This window comes from Meleagris gallopavo, chromosome 12 (genome assembly GCF_905368555.1).
Source record: "Meleagris gallopavo chromosome 12, MGAL_WU_HG_1.1, whole genome shotgun sequence".
NCBI classification, from domain to species: domain Eukaryota; kingdom Metazoa; phylum Chordata; class Aves; order Galliformes; family Phasianidae; genus Meleagris; species Meleagris gallopavo.
Window position 1 is genome coordinate 19757934 of NC_139415.1, and position 20310 is coordinate 19778243.

At 39.9% G+C, this 20310-nt stretch overlaps 1 protein-coding gene across 4 annotated transcripts in view; it reads left to right on the forward strand.

Moving 5' to 3' along the window:
• Positions 1 to 20310, forward strand: part of IQGAP1 (IQ motif containing GTPase activating protein 1) — a 47375-nt gene that overhangs the window by 18992 nt on the left and 8073 nt on the right. For all 4 annotated transcript variants that reach the window (XR_014885946.1, XM_085234095.1, XM_085234096.1 and 1 more), the window contains exons 15-32: positions 5 to 168; positions 3593 to 3683; positions 4837 to 5004; positions 5408 to 5550; positions 5888 to 6058; positions 6592 to 6675; positions 6783 to 6854; positions 6952 to 7021; positions 8253 to 8461; positions 9472 to 9627; positions 9777 to 9940; positions 11052 to 11276; positions 13048 to 13188; positions 13280 to 13364; positions 15452 to 15684; positions 16718 to 16850; positions 17198 to 17300; positions 18635 to 18770. Coding sequence is in view for 3 of the 4 variants with exons in the window: in XM_085234095.1 (XP_085090221.1) it covers positions 5 to 168; positions 3593 to 3683; positions 4837 to 5004; positions 5408 to 5550; positions 5888 to 6058; positions 6592 to 6675; positions 6783 to 6854; positions 6952 to 7021; positions 8253 to 8461; positions 9472 to 9627; positions 9777 to 9940; positions 11052 to 11276; positions 13048 to 13188; positions 13280 to 13364; positions 15452 to 15684; positions 16718 to 16850; positions 17198 to 17300; positions 18635 to 18770 (2548 nt within the window). In the remaining variant the exon portion in view is untranslated. The remainder of the gene's footprint in view (positions 1 to 4; positions 169 to 3592; positions 3684 to 4836; positions 5005 to 5407; positions 5551 to 5887; positions 6059 to 6591; positions 6676 to 6782; positions 6855 to 6951; positions 7022 to 8252; positions 8462 to 9471; positions 9628 to 9776; positions 9941 to 11051; positions 11277 to 13047; positions 13189 to 13279; positions 13365 to 15451; positions 15685 to 16717; positions 16851 to 17197; positions 17301 to 18634; positions 18771 to 20310) is intronic.

Here is a 20310-nt window from a genome sequence, read left to right on the forward strand (position 1 = left end):
CTAGGGATTTTGGCAATTGGGCTTATCAACGAGGCGCTGGATGAAGGAGACACCAAAAAAACTCTGCAAGCCTTACAGATTCCTGCAGCAAAACTGGAGGGTGTAACCCCAAAGGTAGCTCAGCATTATCAAGACACACTACTTCGGGCTAAGAGAGAGAAAGCACAGGTGAGTGTAGTTAAAAGCACCTCTCAAAAAGCCTTTGCATCTATGTACTGAGGGCATTCCTTATCTCAAAAGCTGGGAAACAGATCTGGAAATGAAAGGGTGAACACTACATGCTGTCAGCTGATCTTACCTGGCCAGTTTGGGTCTTTCTGTATGAAGGAAAGAGATATGCAGACATAACTCATGAATCTTTGTGAACCACAGAGATAGGCTTAAAGATATTAACTGCTTGAGATGGATTGCTCTAGCTAATCTTAGGTCCAGAATGGCATACGTACCTTTTTGGAGATATAAGGAGATGTGTTAAGTTTTATTTGTTTTTGTAAGAAAACAGTGTTTATTCTAATAGTTCTGAATTTCCAAATGCAAGTCTCCTTCAGTCTCACTTTTTTAGTGTTATATGTTAAATGTATCCATAGGTGTAGTTACATAAAGCAAAAATAAAGTTTCAGAAATGGGAAAAAAAAAAAAAACTTGTTAGGTGATGAATTTGTTCAGGAGGAGGGAAAATAGAAAACAAAATATATGCTTGTAGCAAAATGTGTGTGGATGCCTGTCACTCACTAGCATCTCACTAGTGTCCTCGCTAGGGGACACTACAGATGCTATGTGTTTTTTGCATGGTTGTTGTCTGTTGTGGTAGCCATGGACTTCTACTGTCTTGTAAGGAGTTGCCACTTTGCGTAGCTGATTTATATGTACAGGTTTAAATGGAGAGAGGAAGAATGATCTCACCTTACTGGTTTTGGAAAGAAAATGAAACACTATGTGGGTGGTGTACATGCTTCTGATTTTTTTTTTTTTTATAGATGAGTGGGATGCTATTTTATTTCCTTATACTTACAAAGAAGTAGCAGATAGGCAACTGAAAGGAAGCATAAGAGTGTGTTTTTTTTGTTTTTGTTTTTGTTTTTTTTTTAGTATCTTTTCAGTTGTGGAGCTTGTTCTAATTCCGGCACGGATTTAGCATAGAGACTGAGATGATACTGTGTTCAACATTAGTGGTTTTTTGTATGCTTGTTTGCTTTGGTTTTTTTTTTTGTTTGTTTTGTTTTTTTTTGTTTGTTTGTTTTTTTTACTAAGTATAAACCTTCACGATGGCAATGACTGAAAACTGCGCTGGTGATGCAAATCACTAAGCAGCTTCCTCAGTGGCCCTGAAAGGGTTAATGTTCCTCAGGAACCCATTTTGTGCTGAAGCATTTCCTCCTACTGAGTCAGAATGAAATAACAAATTCTTCTTAGTGTGCATGTAAGCTTCTGCCAGGCTGGATTGGTAACTTCAGTTGATATGAAATTACCTTATTTAGGCATATGTTCAATTTAGGGCTCCTCCCTGCAACATGGCAGTAATTTCAGAAATTGTGAGATCGTGGCACAGACTAGCATTGTGGGTAGGACAGTTGCTATCCTGAGTCAACTTGCTTACTAGCTGGTGACTTCTGTACCTTGGGACTGAGAGGGATTATAGTTCAGCACAAGGCAGGGGAGCTGGTGTACGATGCGTATTTCTCATGTGATGAGCATTGAGAGAAGCGTTAATCCTGTAGTGTGTTACACCGCATGTACTTTCTGGGAAGCCTGTGGCAGTGAATGCACGGGAAAGATCAGACAGCTTTGATAGTCCTTGCATTGATGACTCTGCTGGTAGAGATAACAATCCAAGAGTTTGTTCCTTTAAGTCTCCCATCCTTCCCCAGACAGGAATTTCTACATTGTTGAAGCAGTCATGGGACTCCTTGGATATTCAGATAAAATTTGTTAAAGGGATGTAAGTTTCAAACCAAAGCAGAGGGTAATGTGGAGGGTATGTAAGGAAATGTTAATTTTCAATCCTGCCCTAGAACTCTTAATGCTGGAATATAGTGGCTCTCTCTGCAGGGTGATTATTAATCCATGTCAGAAGTAAATGTTTCCTGTGTCCTGTTTGTACAACAGGAGTTGTTAGAGGGATGGCAACTGCTTCTTAAGGTTTCTTTCCGTACCTCCAGGAAGCAACAGTGGGTGTGGAGGAACTGTGCTTGGCAGCTGCTGGACTATTGTTCATTATGTGTGTTTTGGGGCTTGCTAAACACTTGCCTCTTAGAAAATTTCTGCATGTAACGTTATTTAATTAGGTTTCTTCAGCCAAAATATAAGGTACTGTGTGATCAGTACTCCACAGCAAATGGTCTGTTAAAACAGAGGCTTGAAACATGTTTTTACTGTTGTATGAATATACTGTTGTATATTCATATTTACCCCCAGTATATACAGTGCTTTTTGATTTGCTGGTACAGAAATCTGCAAACTTTTGTGGACAGAGACAAGAGTAGCCTGGTGTAGTGTTAGTTACCCATCAATTTTTAGTTGCTGCTCATGCATGTGCATTTCCACTTAATAAGTTTCCCTTAAGAACTCTTTGCAGCCTTGTACTGTGAAAGGACTATTGTTAGTCTATGTTTGTGTCCACATAAGTGGAAAAAAGCTTTTCAGAAAAAGACCTAGGAGTGCTGGTAGGCAGACACCAAAGTGAATGTGAGTCAGCAGTGTGCTACTGCTGCCTAGAAGGCTTCAGTAGAGAGGTGATCATTCCACTTGGCATTGGTGAGGCTGCACCTGGACTGTGTCCAGTTCTACCCTGCCCCCCAACAGGAGGCATGAATGTACTGGAGATAGGCCAGCATAGGGCCTCTGAGGTGCCTGAGGGACCGGAACACCTCTCCAGAGAGGAAAGCTGAGGGTGATGAGAGTCTTTAGTCTAGAGAGGAGAGGGCAGGGAGGGAATCTCTTCTTTGTATATGAAAACCTGGAAGCGAGGATGCAGTTGAGGACAAGAGGCATTGAGTACAAACTGGAGTTCAGGAGGTTCCATTTAAACTTCAGGTAGCACTTTACAGTGGAGGTGACTGAGCAGTAGCAGAAGTTGACCAAAGAGATACTGGAGTCTTTTCTTTGGAATTGGTCAAAAGCCATCTGGATATGGTCCATCCTGGATAACGTGCTCTGTGTGTCCCTGCTTGATCAAGGGGTACCACATGAGCTCAGAGGTCCCTTTCCATCTTAAATTGTTCTGTGACTTCTTTTTTTTTTTTTTTGTGTTCCTTGGAAAGGCACATCCTATTTGCAAATACAGCTTTAGGACTAACCAGTACAGATTTCTTGGTGTTGGGATGTCTTGATGTTTGTTTGATACCATTGATCAAATTTCTTGGTGGGAGAGTTCCTTTTCCTGAAAAGAGTTTTGGCGTGGTAATGCTGTAGTTGCTTCTGCTAGTAACAAATGTACATTATGGCCTTGTGCTGAAATTGATTAGAAAGATACTGAAATGCTTCCTGTATCCCTTGAAACTGCAATTGCTCAGAACTGGTGGTTTTATTTTGCTCAACCAGTGACACTCTTTTCCTCATGCTGTGAATACTTTCCTCATCATATTCTCTTCAGGACACTCAAGATGAAACAGCTGTGCTTTGGCTCGATGAAATTCAGGATGGGATTCAGAGGGCTAACAAGGACACTGAAGAGTCACAGAGATGTAAGTATTGTGGCAAATACTGTGATTCATTACCATTATCAACCAAATAGTCATCACCAAATGAAAGAATATGAGCAAGAAATGTAAACATGCAAAGGAAATTAAAGTACAAATGTTTGCTTCAGGTAGGTATAAATGTTTTTTCTTTCAACAATGAATATCACAGTCCTTAAATTTCAATTTTTTAAATCTTTTTGGAAGGATATGTTATTGCTTCAGTTGTGCTTGTGACTATGTTACTTCATTGGCAGGGATACCTATTGAATCTCTGTCAAATCGTTTGACATTTGCAGATAATTGTATCTGTCTGTGGTTGGGTAGTCAAGCATGAGGATGTTCATGTGCCCAGTTCTGTTGCATCTTAGCTTTCATTTGTGTTGTACTGTTGTCTTAATTCTATGAAGTATTTCTCAAACTACTTTTTTTTTTTTTTTTTTTTTTTTTGCACTAAGTGCAGGCAAAAATACGTATCAGTGCAGTTGGCAGGTGGACTATGCCAAAGAACATTTGGTCAAAAGCAGATTAAAGTATGTTTCTTTGAGCCTGAATAAGATCTTCAGATACCCTTACCTATCTGTGTGTGAACAGGCATTTACTCAGTGCTGAAAATGACTGTATCTCGTGTTTACTGCACAGTGAGATTCCTGTGGTTGATTTTGTACTGTGTTTGCAACAGAGTCTTGGAGCAGCCCTGTGTTAGCTCTTTCCTCATCTTTATCCTGTTGATAAATTGTTCTGTGTTCAGGTTGCTATTCTTGCTAGGAATGGTGCAGTCACTGGAAAGGTGCTTTTTGAGTCAGTTGTCCGTTGTGACTGGGCTCTGCAAGAAGAAACTGCCTTAACTACAGCTGTTGTCAGAGTACAGCTGAGTGAATGGATAAAACATTGTAGAGAAAAACTGTCAATAAATCAGCACCATAGTAGGACTAAGAGCGCAAAAATTATGTGCTGTCAGACACTGTACCATATACAGATGTACACTCTGTACTAAAAAGATTGTTGCACACCAAGTTGTCTTTTTTTAATCAGTATTTTTATATATAAATACAGTAAAGTATTTTGTACACTCGCGCATTGCTGTGCTCTCTTAAGTTTGCTGTGAGTCACTGAGCTCCTGACTGCCCAGGTAATCTGCCTCCTTCTGTTGTTGAAGTTTCCTTAGGAATTCTGGCCATTAACGAAGCAGTAGATCACGGAGATACCAGCCGTACCCTGAGTGCCTTGCGCTCACCAGATGTGGGGCTGTACGGAGTCACTCCAGAATGTGCAGAGACGTACCAGCGAGAGTTGGCAGAAGTCAAAAGGAGAAAAATGGCAACAGGTGAACCCCGAATAGCTAACTGTTAGTGCAGTAAAATTCAAGATTATTGCCTGTAGAATGGAAACGGGGAAAAAGCCTGTGAGGAGAAGTCTTGCGTTATGGATAGGTTGTTAGAATCTCATGTTATAGGGAACTGAGGCTGCCTTGTAAGCTGAAGTCTTTATTAAAGGAAAGGGGAGAAAAAAAAAAAAAAGGTAGGGGGGAAATTAAAAAGTTAACAGTGAAATATTCCCCACTTGTAGAATATATTGTGCTTAGGTAGTTCTTGCAATGATTCATTGGAGTTTCAGGCATTTCTTCTATTGCTTGGAGGAAGGAGCCTCTGCATGCATTTCCTTCTTGTATTTGTATGTGAGGAAGATAGACACATTTGCTTTCAACATACCGCCATTTCTGCTTTCAGGAGGCAATGGCAGTGAATGGGTGAAACACTGGGTGAGAGGAGGCTATCATTATTATCATAACCTGAGGACTAAAGAGGGAGGATGGGATGAACCAACTGAATTTGTGCAAAATGACACGCAGCTGTCACGGGAGGAGATACAGGTAAAATACAAGCTCTTTTTCTCTTAAGTTGAAGTTGCCACTATTTCAGGCCTTATTGCAACTTTACTACTGTGGTGAAACACTACTTCTTAATGTTAACAAGCTTTGTAGCTTATTTCACTGTTCATTGTCTACCTTTGCACATCAACACCTCTTTGTCCTATTGTGGAAAATGTGTACACCTTTATCACCAGAACAAGACTGTGGTGTTGCTGTTTACCGAAAAGCAACTTGTGAGTTTCTCTTGAGCATAATACAGAAGCCGCTGTGTAACATCTCATTTTTGCATCTCCATTTTCTCTTCCTGGCTCTTCTTCCTACCATAACACTAATCTAGAGCACTATATCTGGAGTCACGGCAGCATACAACCGAGAGCAGTTGTGGCTGGCCAATGAGAACCTGATTGTGAAGCTTCAGGCTTGTTGTCGAGGCTATCTTGTTCGTCAGGAGTTCAACTCCAGAATGAGCTTTTTGAAGAAACAAGTTCCAGCCATCACTTGCATCCAGGTATAAAATCACTTAATTCTGTTTGAAACTTGTACTTGTCAGTTGCTCTCTATATGCACGCTTACTGACTCGTTTTGTTCAACTCAAACAGTTGCCACACACAATCATCCTCTCTTCATTTTGCAAATTATTGAAAGGCATTTTCTTCTCCCTGAGAATCACTATATATAAATTACTTCCTCTTCGTATTTGTCTGTGAATTTGTAGAATTGAAGATGGAATTGAGAATTGTGAAATGGATAGTGAATTTGGTTGTTTAGTTAAACATTTGTTCTCTAGCTATGTTTCTGAAGGCCCATGCTCTTCGCGGGGGGTTCTTGTAAGTCCCTGACAATGACAGCTGGTGGTGGAAGAAATAGTTAAGGCTTCACTGCGTATCTCTTACTGCATATATCTTGTAAGATGAGCGTGTCTGTTACATTTTATTCAGCCAAAGGGAATTGGAAACTGAGCAGCAGAAAGAAGCATAGAATAGTAATTACTGCTCTTCAATTTGAAAATTAAGTGCCCCTTTTTCTTGTGTGTGTTTTCAGTCCCAGTGGCGTGGCTATAAACAGAGGAAGGCATATCAAATCCGTTTGGATTACTTACGAGCACACAAGGACCAAGTAGTGAAGGTAGCAAAGGCTCTCTGAATTTTTTTTTTTTTTTGTGTTAGCATTTTTGGTAGCAATATCTGTGGAAAAGTCTCTTATCTGACCTGCTTTGTGATTCTTTCCTTTAGATTCAGTCAATGACCAGGATGTATCAAGCCAGAAGGCGTTACAGAGATCGTCTGCAATATTTCAGAGACCACGTAAGAGATTGTTAAACGAATTCAGTATCTGACTTTTTTTTTTTACTCTTTCCCTAACAAGTTTAAGTGGCTGGGTTTTTTTTTTTTTCAATTCTAGATAAATGACGTTATAAAAATTCAAGCTTTTATCCGAGCAAACAAAGCACGAGAAGATTACAAAACCCTCAGTAAGTATGGCCAAAGGAATAAAACTAATATGCTTTGAATCTCTCTTTGCAAGAGAATACTGTTAGTGAGATCTGCAACATCAAGAGAGTTATGAAGATCAGTTGGGGTGAAGTGGTGCAAAGAGCAGGTAGATGAATGGCTGAAGGAAAAATTCCCTCTGGCTGAGGGAATGGAATGCACTGTCAGCAAGTTTGCTGATGACACAACTGAGAAGAGTGGCTGACACAACAAAAGGCTGTGCTACCTTTCAGCGAGATCTAGACAGGCTGGAGAGTTGAGTGGGGAGAAACTGAATGAAAAAGAACAAGGGCAGTATTAGAGTCTTGCATCTGGGCACGAGCAACCCTGGATACCAGTATAGGTTGGGGACTAACCTATTGGAGAACAGCATAGGAGAAAGGGATCAGGGGGATCCTGGTGGACATTAGGAGGACCATGAGCCAGCACTGTGCTCTCTTGGCCAAGAAGGCATCCTGGAGTGTATGAGAAGGAGTATGGGTAGTAGGTCGAGAGGTTCTCTTTCTCCTCTACTCTGCCCTGATGAGTGGAGCACCTCCCTCATGAGAAAAGGCTGAGGAAGCTGGGTCTCTTTAGCTTGGAGGAGACTGAGGGGTGACCTCACTAATGTTTATAAATATGTAAAGGGTGAGTGTCAGGAGGATGAAGGCAAGCTCTTCTTAGTGACATCCAGTGATAGGACAAGGGGCAATGTGTGCAAGCTGGAACATGGGAGTCCCACATAAATAAGAGCAAAAATTTCTTCACAGCAAGGGTAACAGAACACTAGAATGAGCTGCACAAAGAGGCTGTGGGATCTCCTCCTCTGGAGACATTCAGCGTCTACCTGGACATGTTCCTGTGTGACCTAATCTAGGTGTTCCTGCTCCGGCAGGGGGATTGGACTAGGTGATCTTTTGAGGTCCCTTACAATTCCTGACATTCTGTGAAAACTTTTTTCACAGTAGTACTTTTGCTGCTGAGAAATAGGAGTGCAGGTTTTGGGGGAAGTTCAGCAAGGTGGATTCCCCTAAGCTGATACTTCATTCTATAGTGTTGACTTCTGACAGTATCCGGAACTTCTTGTATGGAATAAATCATGACAGAAGTTATTCAGGCACATTGGTGTTAATTTTATCCTGGACTGGCTGCTGCTTGACATGCTGTCTACACAGAGATAACACACGCATTAATTTGTTTCCTGTCCTCTAATGTTTTATCACTTATTTTTAGTTAATGCTGAAAACCCACCTATGGCTGTGGTTCGGAAATTTGTTCACTTGCTCGATCAGAGTGACCAAGATTTTCAGGAGGAGCTTGAGCTAATGAAACTGCGTGAGGAAGTTGTAACCTTGATCCGATCTAATCAACAGCTTGAAAATGACCTCAATCTCATGGACATCAAGATTGGACTGCTAGTGAAAAATAAAATTACACTGCAGGTAGGAAATGTACTGCTGGGAGACTAACAGAGTGAATTGAGGCCAATGGTAGTTAGCATGAGGAGCTCCTGACCCTGGATCTCAGTTACTCAGATTCAGTGGAAAATACTTCCCCCGGACTTACAGGTTTTCCTCCCAGTAAGTTCTTAACTGTTCCACTTATTATTATGTATCCCTAGAAAGATGACTGCAGAAGAAACATCAAGACTTAAAGCGTTTTAAAAACAAAACAGCAGAAAAGAACCCACTCCAGACCAAGGGAAAGCAGTAGATTGTATGCTTGAAGGCTTTGAGAACTGTTTGGCTGTTCACTTGTGGTTACATTAGTCACGAACTTGCACACCTTAATTTCTCACATTTTGCATGCTATATCAGAGGGGGGAGGTGATTTCAGAGCAGGAAATATACTCAGGCCGCTTGGTGTTTGTTGGCTGATGGAAGCCCCCTCTGTCACTTTGCTGATGATTGATTTCACAAAAGAACAACAACATTGCTGATACAGCGGTGCCTTTCTTTTTATACAGGCTGAAGTTCTGGTCACCTTTTCCTTTGGTCCTGAATAGCGTGGTGCTAGGCTTGACCTTGTATAAAATCTGAACCATGGCAGTAAAGTTCAGTTCCAAAGGAGGCTCCAACTCTTGGGCTGATGCTGGCAGCAAGAAATATCGTCGTTATCAGAGTGTGCGGAGGCAGTGAGTCAGCAAAATAGAAAACAGAGGTTAGGGCTTTAAGCACAGTTTAGAAAGAAAGGCATTTTCAAGCATCTTCAGGACGCTACCAGCTCTTATAGTAATCCCTGCTCAAAGCAATTAATCCTTTATGTTCTCAACAAATTCAAGAATTTGGGGACAAAACAGAAATCACTGCTATAACAGATAATGTTTCACTTCATTATCTCCTGATGTACCTTGACTGCCTTACCCACATATAAGACAGTGGTATCATGTGCAGCTTTTTCCAATATTGCATGTTATTTAAATGTGGAATCTGTCCCTCTCTGTTCTTTGCAGGATGTTGTTTCTCATAGCAAAAAGCTTACCAAGAAGAACAAGGAACAGCTCTCTGACATGATGATGCTGAACAAGCAAAAGGGAGGTTTGAAAGCTTTGAGCAAAGAGAAGAGGGAAAAGCTGGAAGCCTATCAGCATCTTTTCTACTTACTTCAGGTATGCAGCTTTTCATTCACTCTTACCATAGATGCTTACATGTACTGGAACAGTCTGTACTTATGCATTGCAGTGTTGAGGCACTGTCTTTCTTTGTGGCGCTGGCTTTTGCAGACACATGCACTAAGTAATTTTTCTTCTTATTTTAGACTAATCCAACATACTTGGCCAAGCTGATTTTTCAGATGCCTCAAAACAAATCCACAAAGTTCATGGACTCAGTCATCTTCACGCTGTATAACTATGCGTCCAATCAAAGAGAGGAATATCTGTTGTTGCGGCTTTTCCAAACAGCATTGCAGGAAGAGATCAAGTACGTTGTAGCATAGGACACAGCCTTGCTGTTGCCTCAGTTTGGACCACTGCTCAAATTGAAGCTGTTCTCGTGTGATGTCCCATGCTAATTTGCAGATAATGCTAAACTGTCTCTGCATTCTGCTCATGCTGTTTCACGTTAGTCCTTTCTGTAACCTGGAATAGAGGAATTACCTTTGTTCTTTAGGATTTAAGCCATTTTTCTTTAGCCCATGCTTTGTTGCTCGGGGAGGCATTATTTTTTATCTAATGCAATGCTTTCCTAAAATTCAGTCCAATCTAAATTCTCTGCTGTCTAGTAACAAGGACTTCGAGCAGACTGTGAACTTGGGCTTTACAGGCCAGAGATGAAGCTAACGCGAAGGGCACTGTATTTTCAAAAACTGATGAGGAGGCTGAAAATCAGCTACTGTATGGTTTGACTTTTTTACTGGCTGTTAGACTTAAGGATTCTGGCTGTCTGTAGGCATAATTTAGTTGATTGGCCCTTAGGAGTTTGGTGTTTATGACTTCAGTTCTGGATGATGCAGAGCTGCACAACTTGCTAAGAAGACCAAATACATATGATGTTGGAGGCAATCATGCATTTTTTTATGCTTTTAAGTATGAGGATGGTATGTGCCCTCAAACAGATAATGTCTAAAAGATTTGTTTACTTATTTTTTCTTGGAATAGTAGTTAAGGAAAATGCATGTATATGCTTTATTCTCTGCTGCTGGATTTCCCATAGCTGTATACTATATCTGGCTTCTGTTGTTGATTGCTTACTTGCTTATTTTAAATACTGAAAGAAAATAGTTCTTCTGCCTATGTAGAACTCCCTTTGTTTCTTTTGTATTTTTGAGTTGCACTCTTGAACAGAATGTACAGCTGGATCTACATTCACTGTTATGGAGGTGTCTACAGGCAAATTGTGCTGGATTTCCCAAGTGGAGGCCGTAGTGCTCCTTGCCTCCTGTATTCTCCTATAGTGTTGTATGTTACTGCTGTACTGAGATTTTATTACCAATCCATTATCTGTTCCCCAAGAGTGACGCTGAGAAGCAACCTTGTGATTCTATGATTCTGACTTAAGCATACCTCATACTTAATATTGATTCTTCCTTCAGATCAAAAGTAGACCAAATCCACGAAATTGTGACTGGGAATCCTACTGTCATTAAAATGGTTGTAAGTTTCAACCGTGGCGCCCGTGGTCAGAACGCACTCAGGCAGATCTTGGCACCAGTTGTGAAGGAAATAATTGATGACAAATCGCTCAACATCAAAACTGATCCAGTGGATATTTACAAGTCCTGGGTTAACCAGATGGAGTCTCAGACTGGTGAGGCCAGGTATGGAAGCTGTTACTACTGTTTTTTTCTAAAAGTTGCTCAGCTGCTTTGCATTGCTCTGTTTATCATTCCAAACCACCCCTGGATTCATTGCATGCATCTGTCTAATTGATACCAGTTTTTTTCCATCACCTTGAGATGGCTTTTTTCTGAAAGGTATAAAGATCATCTTGCGACAGGGGTGTTGAGACTATTAGAAGTGAATCTCATTAAGAGAGAGGCCAAAGAAAAATCCAAAAAACATTTCTTCTGTGTTAACTCGTAGATATAGATAATTATTGATTTGTCTTCTAAGCTAGCAGATATCATGTGGAAAGAAAGTACCCATGGATCAGTTCCATGTCAAACTTTGTTCAGTCTTTTTCCATTTTGTGTGTAGTTAGGACATAGGTTTTATTTGCAAGAGAACAAAACCTGGAGAATAAGCGTAACTTTGCAGTTTTTTTGGTCCTAATATCTTCTAACCTTAATACTTCAACCCTCTCTTTAATCCGAGTAACCAAGTCTTCCATTTTTCTTCTAGAAAGGGCTCATGTTTTCCCTGGTTTTCCTTTTATCACTGGTGTTAACTTAGAGAAGATTTTCTTATTGCCCGTAATATCCCTGTCCAGATTCAACTAGATCAGGGCTTTGCCTTTCGTAATCTATCCCTGGCTTCTCAGATGCTTTCTCTGTATTACTCCCAGGCTTGCTGTTCTTTTGTCTGTAGTCTTTTTTGTTGTGTTTGAGTTTGTCCAGGAGGCTTGCAGGCCTCCTTGCTTTTTTGCCTGACTTCCTCTTCGTTGGTATGCATTGCTACTGCGTTCGTAGGAGATGGTCCTTGAATATCAACAAGTGTTCTGGGGCTCTTATTCCTTCCAAGGCTTTATCCTGCATTACTTTACCAAGCAAATCTCTGAAGGACTTGCACTGGAACAGGTTGCCCAAGGAGGTTGTGGATGCCCCATCCCTGCAGGCATTCAAGGCCAGGCTGGATGTGGCTCTGGGCAGCCTGGTCTGCTGGTTGGTGACCCTGCATATAGCAGGGGGTTGGAACTGGATGAGCACTGTGGGCCTTTGCAACCCAGGCCATTCTATGATTTTGTGAATATGCAGCTGTTCCTGTCTGCCCATTAGAAGGTTTCATCCACTTGGTCATACTGGTTGGTTGGCTTGTAGGTTCCCCCATCATCTGTCCCTGTCCTCCCTTTAATCTGCATCTATAAACTCTTGATCGGCTCCCCATCTGTCCCCAGTAGGAGTTCTGTGTGCTTCATCCTATGTTTCTTCCAGTGCTTGATGTTCACCAGATTTTGAGGATTGTGTTGTTGGTTATTTCTGTTTTGTTTTTAACATACTTCAAAGGAAGTGGGGAAAAAAATTCTATGAAGTAAAAGACGACTCTCACAACGCAGCACACTGCATGAGTTACTATCTTAACATTGAAATGTGCAGCTTATGTTTTCATTGACTTATACGCAACCTGAGATACTACTGCCTATCATAGATGACACTTTTTTACTCTAGAGAGCGTGCCTGCATGTGGTACAAAAAGATACAGTTTTGAGTTAGCCGGGCCATTTCTCACAGTGACTGTTGCAGGGACAGCAGAGGACATGAGAAGTCCTTTACTCTTTCAGTGCTAGAATTCTGATTAAAGTTAACGTGCAACTCTTTGCAGCCAGGTCAACGTGGGCTTGTCTCTGTGTCAAGCTAAAAATTCTGCCTGGCACTGACAAAAGTATCTTAGACTAAGGAGTACTCACCTTCACGTTTGACTTTTTTCAAATAGCAAATTGCCGTATGATGTTACACCTGAACAAGCTCTTAATCATGATGAGGTGAGGACGCGCCTGGATGCCTCAATCAGAAATATGAAGACAGTGACAGACAAGTTCCTGTCTGCCATCGTTGGTTCAGTTGACAAAATCCCGTAAGTCTGGTGTGTCACTGCATTATTCTGTAGAAGTTAGTAATGGGTTCATCCTAGAGGAAGTCTCACTTGTCTTTTATTTCCTTCAAAGTTACGGAATGCGTTTCATCGCCAAGGTACTGAAAGACTCCATGCATGACAAGTTTCCTGATGCTGGCGAGGATGAGCTTCTGAAGGTAAGGAGCTGAACAGCTCTGTGAATAATTGTCAGCCACGTTGACTGTAGTAAATGCATCTTAGCGTTCTTTGGGTGTACGTGTGCAGAGAAGTATAAGTAGACTTAGGTTATTTGTTGTTATGGGTATAAAGTATACTTTGCATTGTGCTTTGGATTGCTAGATACATGTATGTCAAATGAGATATAATACAGTCTTCAGAAGAAGTCACCCTGTTGCTTTTCCTTTTGCTTTTAATATCTTGGGCATCGTGTCCTCTAGGTTTCTTAACTTTGGGATACTCTTGCTGCTGAATAGTATACCTTGGTTTTGCTGGTATTATCTGAGTCAGTTGCTCTTTTCTTAAAGAGACAGTGCCAAGTTAAAAGCTCTGTGTGCAAAATTCTAATATTCTCTCTTCCCTTACAACATTCTAGGGTATTATAGTAGCCGCAACAAAGTCTATAGTGTCATTTTTCATGATGTGTAGGCAGATTTGTATTGTACATTTCAGTACATTTGGAGAACTAAAAGGATTTTAGTAGTAAATGCTTCCAAATGAGCATAGCATTGTGGCTTTCATTGAAATTGTCCTGGCTTTTTGTTATTTTAAAGGTCTTTATGTCTGAGAGTCTCTTCTTATTAATAATACAAAGATTGGATTTTATAATACTTGACACAGTCTCTTTAAGCTTTTCTGTCTCTGCTTCATTACAAAGTAATTACCAATCTGAATGCTGTTTTCTTCTCTCTTCTAGTTCTGTGCTTTCCCATTCTGAGGCATCGATTCTTTCTGTGCAGGTGAATTCATTTTTTCCATCTGTAAATTTAGGTGGAAAGCTGCAGTTTTTATTAATCTTTGTGGAAACTATGTCACAGTCCACGCCAAACTCAGAACTGCAGCTGTGTGCAGTGACTGCCTGTAGATTTATTAGGGCCTAAAACTACTCATACGATGGACTGTTCTTGTCTTCCTACTGCAAGTTTTAATATTATTAATATGATTTCTCTCACAAATGTATTTCTTATAACTGGTAGTGAACTGTTTTGACTGTTGTGATCATGTGATGTCATCTGGGATAGTACAGCAAGAGCTGACATGAAACAGTTGTCAAAACCATGACCTCTCTGAAAGCAGTTAATTTCTGGGACAGCTTAGCAATGGCTAAGCTTTTTCTTTCTGTTTTCACCATTTCTTCACACCTCTGGTCTCTTCTGTGCATTTGAATCACACGTGAAGCAGGAGAAGCCAAGATTCTGTGACTTGGCTCTCTGCAAATTTATGTGAAACGCCAGAAAATACTGAAATATGTGGCGTGGGAACTTTTGCTCTATGTCAGCGTGCTGGGCAAATTCCTTTTTGTTGTGGGAGTTACTGCAGGCAAAATATCAAATACAGGTTAGAAGTAGATGTATGAGTGCATGGATAACGTGATGTCTTTATCTTTGGTGCCTCAGAGTTCATTGCTGCTCACTTTGCTAGGTAAATTGGACTTCTTTTGAAATGTAAAATACCACTCATCTTCTGTACTTCTGAGTTTCTTCTGGATTCAACTTAGCTCCTTGATTTGCCATGCTTCACTATTTTTGCTTTGTTGGAGATGGTGGTCAATTCTGCACACTTCTGTTAAGAATTAGCTCATATCCCTTAATGAGACTGCAGTACCAGGTTTCTCTGTACTGTAGTTGTTCTGCCTTCTGTTAGACTAAGCTATGTTTAATTCTCATAGTAATTTTTTTGTTTGTATGAGTATTCCTTTGGTAACTTAAAAATACATAGACAGGTAATATTAAAAGTTAAATTTGAAAATCTTTATGTATAGGAATATCTGCAGTTGTGTTGTTCTGGAACTAGTAGCGCTCAGTCTTACGCTTTTGTGTTGACAGGGTGTATATTTATTCAGTGCATTTGTATCTATTTAGTTTAACACTAGATTCTTTGGAATAGCGTGTGCTTGCATATGGCAGCACAGTAGACCCTGCATCTTGAACGGGGCTCACAGTTCACAGGAAGGTAATTTGTCAGAACTCTTAGAACAGTTTCAGTAAAACTCAGTGGAGGTCTATGCCTTGCTTTTTCATGTGTTTTTTCTCTCGACTTTCCCTAGATTGTTGGCAACCTACTCTATTATCGCTACATGAATCCAGCCATTGTTGCACCGGATGCATTTGACATAATTGATCTTTCAGCTGGAGGGCAGCTGACCACAGATCAGCGAAGAAACCTTGGTTCTATTGCAAAGATGCTGCAGCATGCTGCGTCCAATAAGATGTTCATGGGAGACAATGCACATCTAAGCATCATTAATGAATACTTGTCACAGTCATACCAGAAATTCAGGTAGAAGACTTCAGCTGATTATGTTGAGGAGTTTGGCAGAGGATAATGTTGCAAACAAAAAGGAATGATGAATTTTAAATATTATCTATCTCTGTCAAATAGGAAGTCTGTTGAAAATGAGAGATTGCAATTCAGGCTTCCATAAGCATTGATAATAATGACATATAAAATATGTACTTATGAACAATATATAGTATATTAATGAGCTGGTCAAAACACTTGGCTTTGCCATACAAGCCTCCAGAGTAAAGGTTGTTTTTCTATGTGTTTATTATGATATTCTGGCCATTGAAAACTAGAGTGGGCATGCATTCTTTCCTATACGAACCCTAGTTCTCTGTATGCAAACTAGATGGCACTTTGGGTTAAAACAGACTGGAATTTAGATGTTTGTGTAATAAGATAACAATGGAATGAAGAGCTTATCTATATCTTTCATCTTTTGGAAGAAAGAAAACTGGACATGTCTGGGAGTGAGGATTATTATTGCAGCTAAGACAGAAGGATGAGTGCAAGGTCATTCGTTCCATAGACTTGTCCTGCAGATGCTTACAATGAGCCAATGCCGACATGGCCAGTAATAATAACTGAATCTTCTAGATTGCTTTTGATGTGATAAGCTGTGGGGAAGTCTCTGGACTCTCAGAACGCACTAGAGGCATAACAGCACACCAGTGTTGTTAAAAGCTATTAGTCTGCTTTATTGTTAAGCACTACTCTGTTTATACATGTTAACAGAGCATTCTGCAAAGCACTCTTCAACCGTTCACACAGGCGCTCAGCCAGTCAGAGCCGTGAGATGTTCTTTCTTCTTCTAAAGGTGTCCTTTGCTCTCATGCCACTTATCTTGCTTCACAGCTGCTGCTCTGAACAGTTTTTTTTCTTACGTTCCCACATTAAGCTATAGCTTGTCCAATTGTAGTATGCTTGGGAACCATAGTTTAAAGAAGAATAACTTCTGGTATGCTGATTACCTTTTTCTCCTTTTTCTTTCTTTCTTTCTTTTTCTTTTTTTTTTTTTTATTTTTTTAAGACGCTTTTTTCAGGTTGCTTGTGAGGTTCCTGAATTGCAGGATAAATTCAATATTGATGAATATTCTGACTTGGTGACTCTCACTAAACCAGTTATTTATATTTCTATTGGTGAAATCATCAATACACACACTGTAAGTATACATCAGTCACAGTTGCTCATTCTTAAGTAGTTCTTACACAGAAAATGCTGCTTCTGTTGAAATCTAAAGTAGCCAAATCTAAAAGTGATAGATTTCATTTGACTATAGAGAGCAAGAGCTTGTAAGCTTTTAGAATTTAAGTTGCTAGTGTTCTAGGCTTATCTTGGAAGTGTCTGAGTATATGCTAATGGTACAACTTTCAGCTGTGATATTGCAGCTTTAGAGTTCAGTGAAGTTAAGATTTTTTTTCTAAAAGATACTAGCATAAAGGAATATGATTTCAGTGTGTAGAAAAGGATTTATGATTAACAATGCAATTTATTCTTCTGTTCATTTAGCTGCTCTTAGACCATCAAGATGCAATTGCTCCTGAGCATAATGATCCAATTCATGAATTGCTGGATGATCTTGGAGAAGTTCCTTCAATTGAGTCCTTAATAGGTGATCTGTTTTACTTCACAATTATGTAGTATTACCTTAGATGATTTGAAGTGTAGTGAAGAAACTACCAAACGAATAATTAATGGCCATTTGGAAGTTGGTGCTCTAAAAAAGCAGTGTGTTTCTTCCAGTTTATTCTTCTGACCTCAGAACTTGTTATCCTGTAGAAAAAAAAATATGCCTGGCTTCTTTCTTTTCTTGTCTCCAAATACCTTATGTCACACCACTTCAGTTTCTGGAAGATGAACAGAGATTTTTAAATGTATTCTTTGTTCCCTTGTGTTGGAGCCATTTCTTTGCACATCCTAGCATATTTGCATAGGTCTATTCACTGTCTCGAGATCTGTGTTCCTTAACAGTTTAGTGGTAAGTATATTAAGTGACACGTGTCACACAGGAGAAGTGCAATTTTTGGCATATGGACAATTAACTTTTTTTTCCCCTCCTTTTGGGCGTATCCATTAGTGAATATCTGACAAAGGAGCAATAGGGGCAGAAAAAAAAATTTTTTTTGAGTTGGAGGGAGGAAGGATCTAATTTCACTGTTACTAATCCATGGAAGTTTTCTAGGAACAGGATCTAAGTCAAAGTTTAGTGCTTCACCGTATACAAAATGAAAAAGTTGCACAAGTCTGTCTCTCTTTGGTTTCTGTATTACTGCTGTTGCAAGCATGAAATCTAGTCTGCAGGTCTTGGGGGATGGATGGAAGGACACAGCTTTCAAGAGAATACTTTGATATCAAAATAGTTACCTTGGTGTTGCTCCTTAAGAAAAGTAAGAGCTTTTTAAAGGAATGATTGCCAGCATGTTTTCTGTGTGCACACAGAGAACAAGTGTTATGTGAGAGAACCTAGCAACTGTTCAGATGAGAATTCAATTACAGTTGGAACAAGAAAAAATCCTTTTGACAGGATGGCTTTGTTAGAAGGATTACAAGCTTGGTCATTAAGAGGGACAATTTTTAGATTAGAAAATTCATTCTATTGAGAGCATGGACACTGATACTTTAGTTTATCAGGTATTAATGGCAGGCCAGCATTTCTTTTTGATAGAGAGTAAGATGTTGAGTAATAGACATAAATCCTAAGGTATAAACTGGAGATCATGTGGTGCCGTCTGGTGTGTGAATAGTCTCTCAATTTTGTAGGAAAAAAAAAAAAAAGTCTGGTATGTTCAAGATGTTTTTAAAAGCTCTGACTGGCATATGACAAATTTGACTATAAATGGTGTAGTTTTTCTGTAGTCTGCTACATAAGGAAAAAAATACAGAGCTATAGCAATCAAGAATGTAAAGAACATGAGGTAATCTGTAAAATCTTTTTCCACTTGACAGGCGAAGGGTCTGGCAACATTAATGACCCAAACAGGGAGATGCTAGCAAAGACAGAGGTTTCTCTCACACTCACTAATAAATTTGATGTTCCTGGTGATGAAAATGCGGAAATGGATGCTAGGACAATTCTGCTGAAGTAAGTGACAGATAAACTACCTGGTGTATTTCTTAAAAGAAGAGGGAGAGTAGAACCTGGATTTTCATGCTGTTCTGTTTGTGAAAGTAGGAGAATTGAAGTTTAAATTAAGCAAAGGTGGTACTGTGACTCAATACATTGAGGTTGTAGCCCTTTCTTTTAAATGCTGTAGCTGTTAAATTTGTGCTTGCTAGTTCTTTGTCAGTGAAGAATTTGTCGCTCTTTAAAAGTATCTGTGATGATTCTGGAGGTGAAACATTACCAGTAAAGAAAATACTCCCAGGGCGAGCAAGTCTGACGGCAGCAGTTAAATTTACTTTCATATGGTTGATCTGTTATGGGTTATTTACAATAATCCTAGCATTCGTCACAATTTAATTTTAACTCTGAAATCTATTGATGTAAAATTAAGATATAGTCCTATTTGTGATGCCGAAATGATGCCCTGTGCAAATAGTTTCAATAGAATGCGTGTGACATGATGAAATTCCGTGAGTAACAGTGTCTAGCATATGTGATGCTGTATTGCTAAAAATTGCTAGCTCTTAGGGAGCCAGCTGATTTATTTAGCCTATGAGCAGAATGTGTCTGTATCCTGTTAATGAAGCAGGAGACAATGATGGTAATTTATGATACTCTTCCTGTAGCTTTTTCTCTGCTGTGGGAAATAACTCCCAGTTCCCACCTTTCCTTGGTGCACGATGCACTTCTGTTTCCTCTGCATTCTATGTCCTCCACGCTTGACTGAGATAAATAGCTTTTTGGTAATAGTGTTGTCCTGATGTAAAGAGTGCAGTGGACAGTCGGTAATTTTGTTGGTGTCAGACTCTGGGAGAACTTGGTACTAATACTGACTCTTGGCCACTTCTAAGCAAGTCCCTCTTGCTGGAGTGCAGAGAGCACTACCTGATGTTGTTACGTATTCACATGCTCTGATGCACTCTTGCACTGATGCCAGGTGGCTTGGCTGAGAGTTCATGAGGTCAGCTTACACTTGGCCTAGATGGAGCAATAATCTCTTAGAAGAAAATGGTATATCTAAAAATATTTTTACACTAACTGAGTCGCTTGAAATACATGCCAGTATTGCTCTACCCTCCAGAAGAAGGTGACACTGATTTCAAAAGTATTTACCAGATGTACCTGAAATCACCTAAGATGTGGATGGTAAGGAGGGTGTTGATGCAATTTGTTATGCCAGAAATAATTCCAGCTTGATTGAAAAGTATTGAAGGCACACTTGAGTGTTGTCATCTGGCTCAGGGGCCCAGTTGCCTCAGACTGAACACTGACTATGCAATTAAGCCACAGATCTTGATTCTGAGATCAAAGAATAATGACCCTGTTTGTCACTGGATTGGAAGCAGGTACCTACTTTGGCTGAGTTAGTGTACGTGTAAGAAAGTGGTCCGCTACATTTGTTTATTTTTTAACACCTGTTAAAAAGCATTAAAGTACACTTAGAATGGATAACATTGACTTTTTTCTGGCTGTGTGAAATTGTGTTGCTGCTAACTGCTTTATCTTTTACCTCAAAATT